The 16,550-nt window shown below is 40.1% G+C and overlaps 1 protein-coding gene across 1 annotated transcript; it reads left to right on the forward strand.

Annotated features, from left to right (window-relative positions):
- Positions 1 to 3,296: 3,296 nt before the first annotated feature.
- Positions 3,297 to 14,615, forward strand: chp1 (calcineurin-like EF-hand protein 1). The gene is made up of 7 exons (XM_053620397.1): positions 3,297 to 3,662; positions 5,800 to 5,872; positions 9,464 to 9,544; positions 10,442 to 10,566; positions 11,072 to 11,133; positions 12,000 to 12,122; positions 13,217 to 14,615. The coding sequence occupies exons 1-7, from the start codon at positions 3,596 to 3,598 to the stop codon at positions 13,268 to 13,270; spliced, it is 585 nt and encodes a 194-aa protein (XP_053476372.1). The 5' UTR covers positions 3,297 to 3,595; the 3' UTR covers positions 13,271 to 14,615.
- The last annotated feature ends 1,935 nt before the right edge of the window (positions 14,616 to 16,550 follow it).

Genomic DNA, 16,550 nt, shown 5'->3' on the forward strand with positions numbered 1-16,550 from the left:
TAACAAAATATGGAGGTTTTCTGTGAGGAGAAGCTTCTCCAACAATTTTGGAGGGAGTCTCCGAATCCACCGTGACCCACAAAGGGTGACTAATAAGGAATAAGGACTGTAGTTTGGATTCACCAACAGACCTTGAGAGATGAAGGGGTTAGAAGATCTTATCATTCTTTCAGTAGATCAGACTTTCTTAGCAGGAGATCCATACTTTTAATGTTCTTCTATATGCAATTCTATTCACTGCAGATGACAATGCCTTCTCAACTCCAGTGAACTCTACTGAACCAGTCCAAGATCTCAGGCTGAGGACAAGTTCTCGGAGATGGGATGATTAAGAAGCCACAAAACCATCACCTCCTCTGGGTGTCGTGTCCTGCTGAGATTTAGGCTAAAAAAAAGTCTGTTCTGGTAGATACGACATTACTAAGAGTATTAAAATAAAAATGGAAAAGTACTATATTTATAAACATGTGGTGGAGGTTACTTATATAACTGACACTGGTGGAAGTTTATTTTTATGTGTGTGAGCGTGAGAGAGATCAAATTAGATACTTCACTTCAGTGCTTAAATTTCAACCACTCACAACTCAGCTTATTCATTCTCAGTTGCTATATTCAATGTAATATAGCGCTCCCGAAATCCTGCGTTTGTGTGTAAGTGTGGTCATTAGAGTAATGACTGTGAGGTTGGTGTTTGATCAGGGGTGATGGTTTTGGATTTACTCCAGATGTTTGTCCTATGTGAGCTCCATTGTGGCATGCTGGATATTTAACCAGCATCAGTATTTAACCAGGATTATGAAGGAGCCTTAGTTTAACTCGAACCCGCAGCCAGAGTTAATCACAGAAATAACATCCATACCGGCAACATGCAAAACCGCAGCTGGTTAATAAAGAGTGTTTCAAAATATTACCACACCAAGAGTACATACAATGGGTATTGAGTCTACACACCCCTGTTAAAATGGCAGGTTTTTGTGATGTAAAAAAATTTAAACCAAGCTAAATCACGTCAGATGTTTTCTCACCATTAATGTGCAATTGCAAAGTATACAAATAAAGAGAACAACAATCAGAAAGTTTTTTAGGGAAAAAAATATAATTTAATAACCTCTTGAAGCACCTTTTGATTTTATGACACCACTCACTCTTTTTGGGTAAGAGTCTATCAACCTGACACATCTACACTTGGATATATTTTCCCACTCTTTCTTGCAAAAACATTCTAGAACCATCAAATTGCGAGGGCATCTCCGGTGTACAGGTCACCCCACAGTATTTTTTTTTTTTACTAGCAGACACCTGAAGGTTTTGCACTAATATCGACTGGTATTTGTAGCTATTCGTGATTCCCTCCACCTTGATAAAGTCCCAGTTCTGGCTGAAGAAAAGCAGATCTAAAGCATGATGCTTCCACCACCATGCTTCACCGTGGGTATGGTGTTCTTTTGGTGATGTGCTTTTTACATTTTTAAAATTTTTTCGCACCAAACATGCTTTGGAATTATGGAATTATTATACCTTTTGGAATTGGTCTCATCAGATCACAAATTTTGCCACATGGTTTTGGGTGATTTAGTTGAGCTCGGATGTTTTTGTGAGAAAGGGCTTCCGTCTACCCCATAGCCCAGACATATGAAGAATGCGAGAGATTGGTGTCACATGCAGAGAATAATCAATACTTTTCAGATATTACATTGTCCAGATCCCTGAGGCAGCGAAGCAACCCCAAACCATAACATTTCCACCTCCGTGCTTCACAGTTGGTATGAGGTGCTTCTCCTGAAAAGCTGTCTTTAGTCAGCACCAAACATTTCTACTGTTACTGTGGCCAAACAGCTCTATCTTTGATTCGTCTGTCCAGAGCACATTATTCCAAAAGGCCTGGTCTTTGCCTATATGTTCATTGGCAATTAGTAATCTTGCAAAAGGCTTTTTCCTGGCACATCTCCCATGTTGCTCAAATTTGTGCAATCACTTTCTGATTGTAGAAGCATGCACTTTGATACCAACAGTTGCAAGACTTACTAGCATATCCTGTGATGAAATTTTCTTTTTGCATCAGACAGTCTGCTCTTGGGCTGAATTTACTTGGACGGCCCGTCCTGGACAAACTGACAGTCGTTTGATATCTGCACCACTTTTAGATGATTTTCCTTACATTGGAATGATGTATTTCAAATAATTTTTAAATTCCTTCCCAGACTCATAGGCATCCACAACCTTTTTTTTCTGAAGGCCTTACAGAACTCTTTAGATCTTGGCACGAAGACACCACACACCTCATTAACAAAGGGAACACCAGACACTAGATATGAGAGGGGTATAAATAAGATCGGTTCCACCTGCACTCTCTAAGCAGGTTCCGATCACCGCCAACCAATCTTTAACGCCTGATTCTAATTTTATGCATTTGAAAGTGTATGGATTTGAATATAGGGGTGTACTTACTATCTTTATATTTTAAATTGTGAAAATTACTACAAAATGTCCATTTTAAACTCCACAAACGTCCGCTGTTGTACGGGTTTATTGTGTATAATGTATAATACTGTTTTGTTCATTTATTGGAGATTGTTATTCCTAAACTTTAAAAACACTATTTTCAGAAGTTGCATTAGGTAAGATTTGTTCAAGACTAGGTCTCTAATTGAGCCCACCTCCTATTTTAACCTGTGCTCAGGAAACTCCGCCCCCAGGATCTAGCATGTCTATAAAATATAAACTCTAAATATAAAATCTAATCATCCAAACTTTCCCAATAGTGTTTTCAGCCAATTAACACACATATGCTGAGGACATTGCTTAAATAATTGGGGGGTTTTAATATATATATCACTTTGATTTATATCAGTAAAAAAGTGCTAGATGGTTCCAGGTTATTTGTATAAGTAAAAAAATAATAAATTGACATTGACTATTGCAACTTTGTGCGCGTGTGTGTGTGTTTTGAAGGGCCTGTGGTATTATTACTACTTCAACACAAGGGAAAACACTTCAGTAAGCTCGTCCTCGAAACAAAAAGTCATATAAAACCCTGATTGTGTTTGTCAATCAGCTAGCAAAGTTGCTAAATCTTCCAGCCGACTCCCAAATTGCGCGCTATTCCTTAAACGAGTGCACTATATAGCGTACACTACGTAGCGCACTGTTTGAGTCAGCCTTTCTGTGGGGCGTAGTCGCGACGTGGCCATGACTGACTTGTGAACTATCCAATGGAAAACTGGGTTAGAGCAACCTCAGCCAATCAGATCTAAGAAGGCGGGTGATGTCACAGAAAATCCGACTCGTTTTGGTACAGTGGAACACAGTATCTAGAGTCTCTTAAGGTGTTGGTTAGTTAGCAGAATTAGCTTTTCGGGGTGTGTGTGTGTAAAACGTTTGTCATAAAAGAACCAGCCCGAGAGTGTTGATAGAAGTATTTGGGAAATCTTTAGCGTGGATACCCGGGGTAAATATATCACGTCGTGTGTGTCTTGTTTTGTTTTGTTTTGGTTTTTTTAAGTTAGTGAGCTATTCAGTGGCTGTGTGAAACCGTCAGCTTAGCCGGCTAAGCAGGATAGTTGAGTTAGCGGACAGCACAAGACAGAGAAGAGACATGGGGTCCAGAGCATCGTCCCTACTCCGAGAGGAGGACATCGAGGAGATTAAAAAGGAAACTGGCTGTAAGTTGACGGCTAAAGATCACTAACTTTACCCTTAATGAGTCCTACACACAGTTAGGGAAAGCCTAGAGCTAATGCTAACAGGCTACACAACACTCAGTGTTGACTTTTAACACATTTTTACACACTAAATAAAAATAAAACGTCTATTACAACATAGAAATGAGTGTGTTGACAGTAGTGTTACTCTGAAAACTTGTTGGTTTAACTGTGAAATAAATTCCACAGACTTTATTTAACGTACAGCATTTACTTAGACAAAGGTTTTCTAGCCTATGTTCCAGAACTTTCCACAAAAAAATGACATTACTACAATACACAGCTTATAGGCTGGACAAGTTTCTTTGAACTTAGTAGTTGTTAAAAAAAACATTACATTTCATTGAGCACTCAAAATAAAACTATAAGAGCTCAATACTCCATATAACTTTAAATAATTATAATAATGGGTTAAAAACATTTCATGGACCTGCGGCATTCATTTGTTGTTCACGGACCACTGGTATAACCGACTGAACCGCTAAAGCCCTATTCAGACTGGATTAGTTTTTACCACATAATGATTACTGGAGTATTTCTGGGATTTCCGAATTCGTCCAGGACGTTTTTAAGGATCGTGGGTGAACGTGTCTGACGTATTTCCCTTTCTATACAATGACCAGTAGAAATAACACCGGGTAATGTATTGTAACTCTATGTTGGAAAAAAAAAAATGTCTCGTTTCTACAAAAAGAAAGCTATATCTATATATAGATGAGCTCGTCTGAGACGCAACGCTTCCAGGGGTTTTGGGGAAGTCGTCGAGTTCCTAGGACGGGTATGGCTTTTGTATGTTATGGTCATGTGACACGAGCTCTTCAACAAACAAGCAAGGTCAAAACAGCGAGTCTGCCGAACGTACGAGTACGTATGGGATTTGTCGTGTGATGATCACGCGTATATCGTGAAAGCCTTCAGGTTCGTGCTTATGTCATGCATATCGAGCGTAACCGGAGATATCGCGCTGTCTTTTCCGATAGCGGAACCGAAACCCTTTATCGGCCAAACATTGATATCGTTTCCGTTTAAAAACTATTAAGACACTTGAAAATGTGTCTATTTTCTAACGGAGCCATTTCACACAAAAATCACTCAGGAAAACATTTCCAGTTCCAAAAATACATTTCTTTCTTGAATACAATTCAAATCTTTGCCGGTTGTTAAGGATCCGATACGTTTTCGCCGACATCCACACCACCGTTTTTTGTTTTTTTTTTTAATGATTTTTTTTTATAGACTTGTTAACCATCTCTAATCCTAGTCTATATCGTCTTGACCTACGACCAGCGTTTTAAGATGGTTGTTAGCACATTTACGTATTAGGTCTCAAAGCCAGAGCGTTTACATTTGGTAGATGTTTTAATCCCAAGCCTAAACCTGAGCAATTTTAACGTGAGCGATCTCTGGATCTACGGTTTGAACTTGCGTTGAGCTAGCATTACACAGATCTCCAGCCTGGTAACTTCTTCCCTTGTTTGTTCCAGGTTGGCTTTTTTAACCCTGTGATCTTCACACCACTGTCTTTTTGTTTCAGCATTACTCTCTCGCTTACTCACTCTCATACACACACACACACACACACATGACTGCTGCTTCTCACCTGTTCTCTATCTCCATAGGGGTGCATGATGTATCTCACAGCAATACGTCACACGATATGCACCTGATCCCAGTAACCAGTCCATAACTGTGTCATTGTGGGTTTTATTAATCCCAGTTAGCTTTACACAATCCTAAACACCGTGCTGTTTCGCCCACATTAAGCAGCGTTATGTCTCAGCGGTGAAACATATAAGAACAGGACAGACCAGACTAATCCCGGGGTAAAGAGTGTACCGTAACGCAACCTGAGTCACAACATGTCTACTCTCGGTCAATCAGTGTCGTTATTTTTCCACTGGGTACTTCAAACTTTAAAAAAAAAACTTAGATTTAATTATTTATTCACACACACGAAGCAACATAGGCTTATAAAACAATAAAATGTACCGTGGAGCGAAAAAATAATCGAATATAATAATAATAATTATCATGCAGCCATGGTTTATGGCTTTAAGTTTGATGATGATGATGATTATGATATCTGTGTCTGTTTCAGTCTCGCACAGTCAGATCACTCGCCTCTACAGCCGATTCCACAGCCTGGACAAGGGCGAGAACGGTGCTCTCAGGTACACACACGCACACTCACGGATAAAAACTGTACGCTGACAGGCATCACGGACCAAGAAACGAGAGGAAGAAGTGATGATATCAGTGTTGTTTCTAGTACTCATGATAAAGTTTGAATCGTCTTCTCAGTCTTGTCTGTATATTTTCGTACCCTTTTCTGGCCACAAGCTTCATAATCTTGAACAACGGGGCAGCTGTTCTGGAGAGTTTTGTGCGAATGTAGGCGGTTCTTAGTCACGGTTCTTGGCAAAAAGCACCAGTCTCACGTGTCAATAAATCAGTAAACGATAGACACTTGCTAATATGCCTAACAACCCCGCCCCCCGGTGGGAAGACCGGTGGGGCGTGTTGTAACAAGCGATCAATCAGTGACAGGGTGCTGTGATGCGGTTTGAGTTAACCGGTATGTCTGACACGTTAATGAGCACGTTAAGACCGTTACGATTTGCCCTTTAGCCAAGGCGAACACATTGGTGCTTTTACTTGGCCGCCAGGCTTTTGGTCGGGTTTACTGAACTCTCGACTGTTCACCCGTATGCTTGGATTGGATCCGTCTAGAGGGCAATCAGAGGGCGACTGGGTTGTTAAGAGGAAGTTTAAAAAAAAAAAAAAAAAAGGTTCAAGTTTAGCGACCTTTGTGAAACATGTGGAATCAGTAACAGTAAATTGTATCACATATTATTGCTGTATTATTATTGAAATCTGTGCTCAGTTTTGACGCGACTGTTACTTCAAAACACGCACCCATTGTCTGGTCAGTAAATATATAATTATCAACGCTACGTCTTTGGAGCGCAATGTCGATGTAGACACACCCTCAGAGAGAGAGAGAGAGAGAGAGAGAGAGAGTGTGTGTGTGTGTATCTGTGGTGTAATCTGTCTACATGTGCTCTCTTTTTCAGAAACGTGACCTTGAAGTAAATGTTGTGTATATAGCCTACATTTGTATTTATTTTATTTTATTTTCGTAGATACTTCTCAAGCCTACGTCTCAAATCTCTTGTTTTGCTTCGAACATTTTTGGGCTTTAACCTATCGAGCAATTCCAGTGTTATGGATGCGATTAAGGACCTCCAGTTCATGTGCGGTGTCTCAGAGTAACACTTCAGAGAGCTTTCCTTTCCTGTTATGGGAAAACACAGCTAAACGTTCAAAAGCTAGACATTTGAGAGATAAATTACAGCTCTGCCGTGTCACTGACTGTTGTTTTGGTGTTTTTCTTGACAACGTTTCTATTGCGATCAGCTGTTGTGGTTTTCCTTAGCCGACCCATTCGGTGTCTGTTGCTCAGCACACCATTGGTTTCTTTCTTTCTTATTCAGGACGTTGTAATAGTTGTATTGGCTGCGTGCGATGCGATGTTGTTCGTGCGATGCATCTGATTGCGTTTCGCTCTTTTCTCAGCTTCAAAATGGCTCACTTTTAACCGTGTCTATAAACTGTAAACTGTGGTTAGCTGTTGTATGAGATAAACGATATGGGAAGGAACATCGTGCGAGCGTTTCTTTCCTGCTCGGGTTAATCTTTCCGTATCTTTACACTTGGGCTGGGTTGGATTCTGCCCCTTTGTGTCAAAATGGCTGTGAAATGAATGACTCTAAATTGTAAATGAATTGTGAGACAGTCTCTGAGTTACAGCCGTTTCTCAAGAAAAGTCTTTTGGTGGTGGGGGTGGGGGAGGAGAAGTGGGTGTCGTTTCTACTCTCTCGGGAGCGCTGAGTCATGCTGATGGCTGACCTCTGTACGTGGTGTGGTTCATCCTTTTATCTCGGGCACGTTTTTGTGTAATCTGAGCAAAGACACTTTTAATGCCTTGCCTTTGTAGGAGAACAGCAGAGAGAAAAGTACATAGACCAGTCGGATAGTTTACTAGCTTTACATTTATAATTGCCTTAGAATTGAGATCACGAATCTCCCTCGCTCACTCATGATTCATTTTCTAACTAACAAATCTGTGTGTATTTATTATTCAATTCTAACATTACTGTTAGATAATGAGAGCATGGCAGCTACACCTTCCCAGCGGATATGTGTGAGAGATGGCTCGTCTGCGATTGGGGGTTCGCAGCACGTTTGTACTTCTTTCGCAGAAATCCTGAGCAAAATAACTGCCAGTGCTATTAGAGTGCCGAGTACAAGAACAGAGCGTTCTCCCGAAGTCGAAAGGTAAACAATCGTTTGTGGTGGACTTTTCTTCTGCCGAGAGTGACTCGCATACCACTCGAGGGTGAAAATCGGAGTTGATAATAAATGAGCTGGACGTGTAACGTGTGACTGGCGAGGTTTGAGAGTAGCCACGACTCCCTCGTGCCCTTCGTTCATATAGTCTGCGTTTGTTTAGTGGGAAGTTTATATTCGGTTCATTTATATAAACATTCGCTAAGAACAACTCGCTACAGCCAGGCGTTTTTAAAACTATTTTGAAGCTTGCACCTGCATCGAGAAAGGAATTGCGATCCCGTCCTTTTATTACACGTTTTTTGTCCAGATCAGATTGTGATCAAGCTTCGTCCTGAAGCTCGTTGCCAGAAAAATATACAAAGAGACATATGAGAGACTCCATATCCTCTAGGATCTCAAACAGCTCCTCTGAAACGAACAATTTGATATAATAGTGCAATATCCGGAGGGGTTTTTTTTTTTCTTTCTTCAGTTTACACTTGAAACAGTCCGAGTTCATTTTTTTTCACGTGTTAATCACAGCACGATGGTTCTGTGTGGCCAGTGTATTAGAATGCATAGGACTTTATTGACAGTGAAAATACTCTGACAGACCTGTTTGTGTAGCACTGAGATTGTTTCAATAGTACACAGAATACAAAGCTCGTGTGTCCTTGGGTCAGGACATTTACGTTACGTTGTCACTCGCTCGTGTGAGTCGAAGGTGTCTTGGTCGGTGGTTAGTTGGCACAACATGAGACTGGGTTGTGCGTGAAAATATACTTTGAGCAAGCACACGGTCATTCTTACCCGGACGTTATCTGAAGATCTCGCAGGACAAACTGCAGGGAAAAGGTGCTTTCTCTCGGCTAGGTTGAAGTGTAATTAAACGTTTTAAGATATTTATATATATAATAAATTGATGCACAAAAAAACGATTACGATATATAAAAATAATGTTCGAAGGAAACAATCAACAATGTTACTGTTATGCTCCAAAGGTCAAGTATCAGCAGTGTTTGGTTCCTCATATACAAAACCATTTGCCAGTTTGAAAAATGTTATTTATTTCTCCATTTATAGTTGCGTTTAACACGGGGAAACGAGTTATCATCACGTATTATCACTTCCGTTATATAACCGCTATGAACAGTCGTTCCCTCGCTACTCTCTCTTTCTCGCTTGAGGTTAATGAGACCACAATGAACTCTGCGAGAAGAAGCGAAGCGCCAAACTTCCTGAACGTCCCGAAGATTTTCCCGTGTGAAGACTTCATCGGAGAGCTTTACTTCCGATAGTGTCATTATTATAATGCCGTAAATTATGTGTTCGACACAAAAAAAATGTCTGAAATAAGGCACCATTTTTATTTATTTATTTATTTATTTATTTACTTGCTTGTTCACTTATTTATGTATTTTCTCGTTCAGCCGTGAAGACTTCCAAAGAATTCCAGAGCTGGCCATCAACCCTCTTGGTGATCGGATCATTAATGCCTTCTTCCCAGAGGGGTGAGTACAGGGCTGATATTCTTAGAGTAACTGTATCGTAACGCTCATGACGAAAATATAGTGATATAAATGATTTGTGTGTGTGTTTATACACGTCACACGAACACAGGATGAAAATCATCTTATGAGAAGCCGCGTATCAGCAACAGATGTTTGCTGAGCATTGTCTTGGTTACTAAGAGGCTGCGTGTATCAGATCAATATCGCGCTTCAGGCGAATTCAGATATCTAATGTTAATATTTATAAACCCTTTAACTGGTTTAGTGACGCATGTTGGGTTGTGGCCTTGGAGGGCGCTTAAAGCTCCGTGAAAAATTTCTGAAGTGTCACCACTATAGTACTGTGTGTGTGTGTGCGCGTGTATGGCGTAATATCCATCCTCTTTCAGACTGCACACAGGAACATTGCAGCGTTGTTATGAAACACATCTCAGACACCACTGACAAAATGACTTTCTTTATTAATGCATCATGTTCTCTCTCTCTCTCTCTCTCTCTCTCTCTCTCTCTCTCTCTCTCTCTCTCTCCCCCCACTCTGTAGGTTTTTGTTTTAGTTTCGTACCACAGTCATGTTTGAGCCAGCGTTTTAGAGACTGTCTCATTATGTTCCTAGAGAGACTGGCACGTAGGCGGGGTAATTCTAGGTGCTGGCTCTAATATAAAGCATGCTCATGTTTTTACTTCATTCTTCAGGCATGAGTGGTTTTCTTCGAGAAGTTAAGGCTGGGCGTGTAAGCTATTAAAATAAACATTACACACGTGTTAATCGTAGAAACGGAGCATGTCACCGCTTACCTCTTGTTTAGAAATATAAAGACTGTTCTAAGCTCAGCCGGATGATCTCCTTTACGATCGCTGCGAGCTGCTCATGTCTGCCTCTGTGGACGTTTTGTTTAGAGAGGATCAGGTGAACTTCCGAGGATTCATGCGGACGCTGGCGCACTTCCGGCCCATCGAAGACAACGAGAAGAACAAAGACCCGAACGTCGAGCCGCTCAACAGCAGGACCAACAAACTGCAGTGTGAGTCTGCCGTCGCCGTGACGGTCCTTGACGCCTCGGAGCTAATCTCCGAAAAGCTCGTCCACACGTCTAGACCAGACGAATACGCATACGAGTTTATTATTTTATTATTCCGAGGCGTTGAATAAATTGTGTGCAATTTTTCACGTACCAGCAATAACAATGTCCTGTAGATCATTATGCACTTTGAATTAAAAACAGCTGGGGACGAGCAGAGCAGACTTTATCAAGTAAATATTATGAATCCTGATAAATCAACTTCACTTTGTCATGGAACAAACAGGATGGTGGATTAACATCATATCCAACATCAGCAACAGTATTTATTCGTTCTTGGACAGTTCTGTTAATCATTGTTTAATCTCACCAGCCTGAGATGTTACGGAAAATGTTGATTACACAGATGTTTCTCTTACTGTAATACGCAGCCGATAGTCTCTGCTCTAATTTGTTGATCATTTATCCTCTTTTGTGTCGTCCCCCCCCCCCCCCTTCCCCCTTCTAGTTGCCTTCCGTCTCTATGACCTGGACCGAGATGATAAAATCTCTCGAGATGAGCTACTCCAGGTGAGTACATTTTGTCCCTAATGCTCCCTGTCTTTTAAAGATCTCACCTTTTTTTTTTTCTTTTCTTCGGGGAAACTTAGTGAGCTCTGTTTCTTAACTAATCCCCTGTGAGACACACCTCACTGTCAGCTGAAACCACCAGAGAAATAGTGTATGAAGAGAAGGATTGTGCTGGGACACTCCTTATTTTCCACTGGTGTCACAGGGTTCAGAGTCGGTGCAGACAAATCTCAAATCAAATATTCTCATGGTATTAAGGATGTAGGAGAACACACGTGGGGGGGGGATGCAATCATAGGAAATGAATCCACGATGAGGTAGGGCGATGTAGAGCAGAGCTACTGTTACCACTCCGAAGTTGACTGTTTTCTTATAACAGCATGTCCAAAAATGTTTTATTCCTCTTATACCACAGCAGTTTGCTTTTATTAATATAACGATGACTTTTGATCAGTTTATCGTTGCGTTTAATGTTGGTTCTTATCACTTAGGTTTGAACTCCTGTCCTGAGGACTTTACCATGTCGGAATACTCAAACCTACAGCCGCAGTTACTGTCAGAGCCGCAGTTGTAGATAACTAATCGACCTTCCGATCAATCCGAGTCGAGTATTGGTGGACAGGCTAGAGGGTGTGATGACTGTTTCTGAAAAGTATGAGAGGTTACAAAAAAATACCCTGAAGTTTATTCCTTCTGCGCAGAAATAATGCATTAAGAAGACATGACCTGTTATTTTTTTGGGGGTCACATGAATGGGTTACATGAATCCACCCAGTAACTGGTGTGATGAATCTGACATCGCTACAAGGCTCAGTGTATCTCTTTCATGCTCTGATGTGTGTGTGTGTGTGTGTGTGTGTGTTCAGGTGCTGCGGATGATGGTGGGTGTGAATATTTCCGACGAGCAGTTGGGCAGCATCGCAGACCGGACCATCCAGGAGGCGGATACCAACGGAGACATGTGCATCTCCTTCAGCGAGTTCATCAAGGTGACGCAGCAGAACAGTCATGCTTAGATGCTAAAGAGTAGGACCGTTTAGAAAGGTTTTGAAATTTCTAATGTCAGTTTGTGAATAAACTGAGGAAGGTAGATCTGTCACTCTAGTCTGATGTTAATCGATACTTAATAGTTGTAGTTATAACTTTAAAAGGAGCTTCTCTTGTTGCCATTCCTGTATTTTGTTTTTGCTGGATAGTTTAACCATTCCCCCGTTCAACCTCTGTTGAGCAACTTTGAAAAGAGAAAAATTACAAAATGGCTGCCGCTCAGCCAGTAGAACCGAATCCATGGAACCTGGCGTAAATAATTTCGATATAATTCGTACTAGGCATGTGTCAGGATCATCACAGCTCACTTATGATTACGTTATTGTATAAAAGTAGTGTTTGCTTTTAGTAGCTAATTTGAATTACTAGCCACGATGCAAAAAAAGAAGAATATAAGAAGAGATATATTTGCATGTAGACGCGTTAGACACCATACAACATAGCACATTTTGTATCGGACCACCCGATTTGTAGTCGAGCAAAAATACCGGAACACGTGACTGACGGGTTTCTTCTTACCTGGGTGTGTCCTGTTAGATTGATTGTCTTTTGCACCGATTTGGTGCAAAGACAATTCTAATATCTTGAAATGTCCTGTCTATATCCTGTCTGGCACGGGGGAAGCTTAAAAAGTGTTTGAAGCATCTGTATGAACCCTGTGTATGAATGTGTGACTAGAGCAGAAACATCACACCAGCATCACTTAAAATGAAAGGCACTTCCTTAAGGAGTTACAGCTTAAGGATGGAGTATGATAATGTGTGTTCTGAGAAAACAGCAACGGCAACAGCGTAGGTGATGTGTATGTTTATTAAAGTAATCAGCTTGAAACGATGTCCTACTGATGATGATGATGATGATAATACGAAGCCGAATGTGTTGCTTCGTGTTCCGACCCAAACTGTTTACTCTGGTATCGAAGTATATCAGTGCTGTACTGTGTGTGTGTGTGTGTGTGTGTGTGTGTGTGTGTGTGTGTGAGAGAGATTCCTCGTTTATCGGTGCAGGTGCGTGACGTCTGTTTACTTCATTTCAGGTGTTGGAGAAAGTTGACGTTGAGCAGAAGATGAGCATTCGCTTCTTGCACTGAAGCACCACTCGCTTCTCGCCGGACCCGACTCTAATCCGAGGCCGTTTGCGCCATGTGGAATCCGCCGCCGCTGGTCCGTCGCATTTCGGCCTCCTCCTGCTCCTATTCCTCGTCTTACGGGCATCGTCGCTTTTGTCTTTTTCTGTTCGTTTCTTCTGTCAAATCATCGCTCGCAATCACACTCGCATTGTTGTTTGGATCAAAGGGAACTTTCACGTACCTTCAGTTGTTGAACCGGTCAGCCTGGCTGTAATCGTATTTATTCTGGACAATTCCTGGTTCGAACCCGGCTCGCTTATTGTTCCGTTCAACATAGCGATGGAGTAATTTGACCACCTGTCGTCGATTATCGTATTCAGAGCCGAATCTGTTGTTTGTTTGTTTTGTTTTGTTTTTTAAATGTGATCCGTCTGTCTTAATCAACTTAACTCTCACTCCAAAAACAACCTTCAGCTTGACACTTTTCTTTACGGTTTTTTTTTTTTTTCTTTTCTTCTTGTCTTTAATATTGTGCTCAAGATATGTGATTGTGAGACATTTGCACATTTCCCAAAAAAAAAAAAAAAAGTTTTCATAACCGTATTTCTGTATATCTGGGAGACGAGATCAGCAAAGGAAGTATTGAGATAAAGGCTTATTGTGGCGTCTTTTCTCTCCGGATTTGACTGAACATTTCCTGAAAGCATTCCGACGCGTTCGGCTTGACATTTAGCTCGTATTTTAAGACCACATGGTACGTGTGTTCGAGCCGACCGATAGGATTACAACCTGAGATAAATAAATGAATGAATATTTTCCTCCTCAGGTTATAATCCTGTCTGTCGGCTCGAACTAGCAGTGCGATGTTGGTCGTTTAGTTAAACGATGGCATTGACCGCCGAGTCTGATGGCCTTTTGATTCACACAGTCGTATAAACTGCTTTCTCAGTTTAGCGAGAAATCGAGGTTCAGTAGGCTGCACTGTCCAAGCCTTCACACAGCTCAGCACTGTTGATTTGTGCTGTTTCATCAACTGCCTCAAGTGATCAAATGTTAATTTATTTTGCGTACGCTACCATAATCGCGTCACTGCTGATTATGAAAATTCTCTTCCTTGTATATTAGTTCATCAGGATTTGCTGGTTCTCTCTTCATGCATACGTCGGTGTAATGTTCTAGATAGTCGCTGATAATGATTGTGGGTTTGTAACTTTTAAGAGATGGACTGGAAATTAATGTCATTATTTTACTACTCAGTGGGGTTTATTAGTTATATATTCTGTCATACAGATATTATAGGGAAAGTAAGAAAGAAAGTATAATTTTTTTTTTTTTTTTTTGGTCAAATAAAAATTTAAGTGCCATATTGGTTTGTTGTGTATTTCAGTTTTCGACGTTAGCTACAGACTAGACTAACCCTTTAAGGCATGGTCTTGCCATGTGGCAACAATTAATTTTTCTCCAATTTTTGGGATGGGCAATAATAATACAAAACTACTATTTTCTTATGTAACTGGAAAAAAGGTTTTTTTTTTTAACCTTGACATAAAAAAAAATGCCATGTCACATGAGACAGAATTGCTTCCTTTCTGCAATCACATACAATTCACCACGAAGGTCACCTGAGGGCTGTAAAAAATTGATTCGTTTTCAATATTTAGGCACACCTATTTACAAGAAATAAATTAAACTTTATATAAGGTAAGTTAGCATTTATTTATTTGGTCATTTAAAAAATATTTTGAGTGTTCTGTTAAATGGTAAACTGCCATATGGCAACGCCACGGGATAATGGAACTATAGAATATGCATTCATGAATTGAAACAGGCCAACACAGCAAAAAAAAAAAGACACCAGGCTTCTCTAACACTATATTTACACTATATTTATTTTATTTTTTTTCCCAAATACAAAGTAAGAAAAACTTGTAATTTCATACATTTTGCAATTTCAAGAGATGGAGTTAAAAAAGAAAGACACTTCACCCAAAACGAGTATGGATCTAATTTTTATATGTATTTTGAGTGAGTAAATCCATCCACAGACTTTTTACAACTGTAATTCCTTTCTAGAAGATATAACTTTCGCATGCTTACTATGTGGCAAAAAAAAACCCCTGCACCTTAAAAGTTTGGAAAATGCTGTAATTAGAATTGTAATCACATACATCTCATACATTATTTTCTGACTATATGATACTTTCCACCATTGCACATTGTTTCCATACGGCAACAAATTACCAACTACTCCCCTTAAATGGAATAATTCAAGCAGTAGTGGGCTGTGGCTGGGCGAAAATATAATGTCAATGTAAATGTCTCTTTAGTGAGCAATGTTTATTCTTTAAAAATAATTTGAAGCGATGTAGATGCAATCAGAAGCCAAAACAGAATTGACACTGCATTGTGTTTTCTCCCTCTCTCTGTCTCCCTCTCTTCAAATTAAAAAATTATCCTTCCAAAATAAAAACAATCCTTGCTTGCGTTTATTAAAAAAAAATATAATAATTATATATATATTTTTGCCAAATAATTTAAATTAAAAGAATTAAATAAAAAAAAATTAAGTATTATTTATAGCTATATGCATTTTCAGTCGATTGAACACCGACTTTAAGTGCAGGCTTGATCAGCGCTGTGTGCCAACTTTTTCTGATGACCATTATTTGTACTGCTTTGGAAGACAATACCGAGCACAATCGACCTGGAACATCTTTTGTGTTGCTGTATTTGAGAAGCGCAATCACAGCAGGCGACTCTCACGAAATAACCCGTGCTTCTCTTGTGATCGATGGGACAGTTTGCAGTGTCACATAAGCAGTACAGGCAGATTATTGACCCAGCTGGGTTTCTAGGAGGTCGTTTGTGTTAAGTCATTGTGTGTGGTGATTCATTATATTTAAACATATTTTACTCATTTAAACAGCTGCAGGGGAAATGATTTCAGTGTGAACTGTAAAACTGGCATTTTATTATTTCTGGAAAGAATAGTTCCCAATTCAAGCACAGTAAGTTTCTTTTTATTAATGTGTTTGTGACATTAATGGCTGAAGTGTAATGGATTTATCTGGACCACTAACATATCTACTTTTCTGTACCGGTGTGAAAAAAGAGTTGTAAATACTAAAAACACCCAGGGTATACAAAGCTACTGTACCACAATACTGTGCAATAATACACTATATGGCCAAAGGTTTGTATTCATATGTCCTTGCTGAACATCCCGTTCCAGATTTAGTCCTCCTTTGCTCTTATAATATCCTCCACTCTTCTGTGAAAGAGGGAGTGTGACTTGATCTGG

The sequence above is a fragment of the Ictalurus furcatus genome, chromosome 3, assembly GCF_023375685.1.
Source record: "Ictalurus furcatus strain D&B chromosome 3, Billie_1.0, whole genome shotgun sequence".
Lineage (NCBI taxonomy): Eukaryota > Metazoa > Chordata > Actinopteri > Siluriformes > Ictaluridae > Ictalurus > Ictalurus furcatus.

Bases quoted from the DNA above. Each gene is read 5' to 3' on its own strand.
- chp1 (XM_053620397.1), top strand. From the start codon at position 3,596: ATGGGGTCCAGAGCATCGTCCCTACTCCGAGAGGAGGACATCGAGGAG. The intron at 5,873-9,463 runs GTACACACACGC...TTTCTCGTTCAG, and splicing joins GGCGAGAACGGTGCTCTCAG to CCGTGAAGACTTCCAAAGAA. The intron at 12,123-13,216 runs GTGACGCAGCAG...ACTTCATTTCAG, and splicing joins CCTTCAGCGAGTTCATCAAG to GTGTTGGAGAAAGTTGACGT.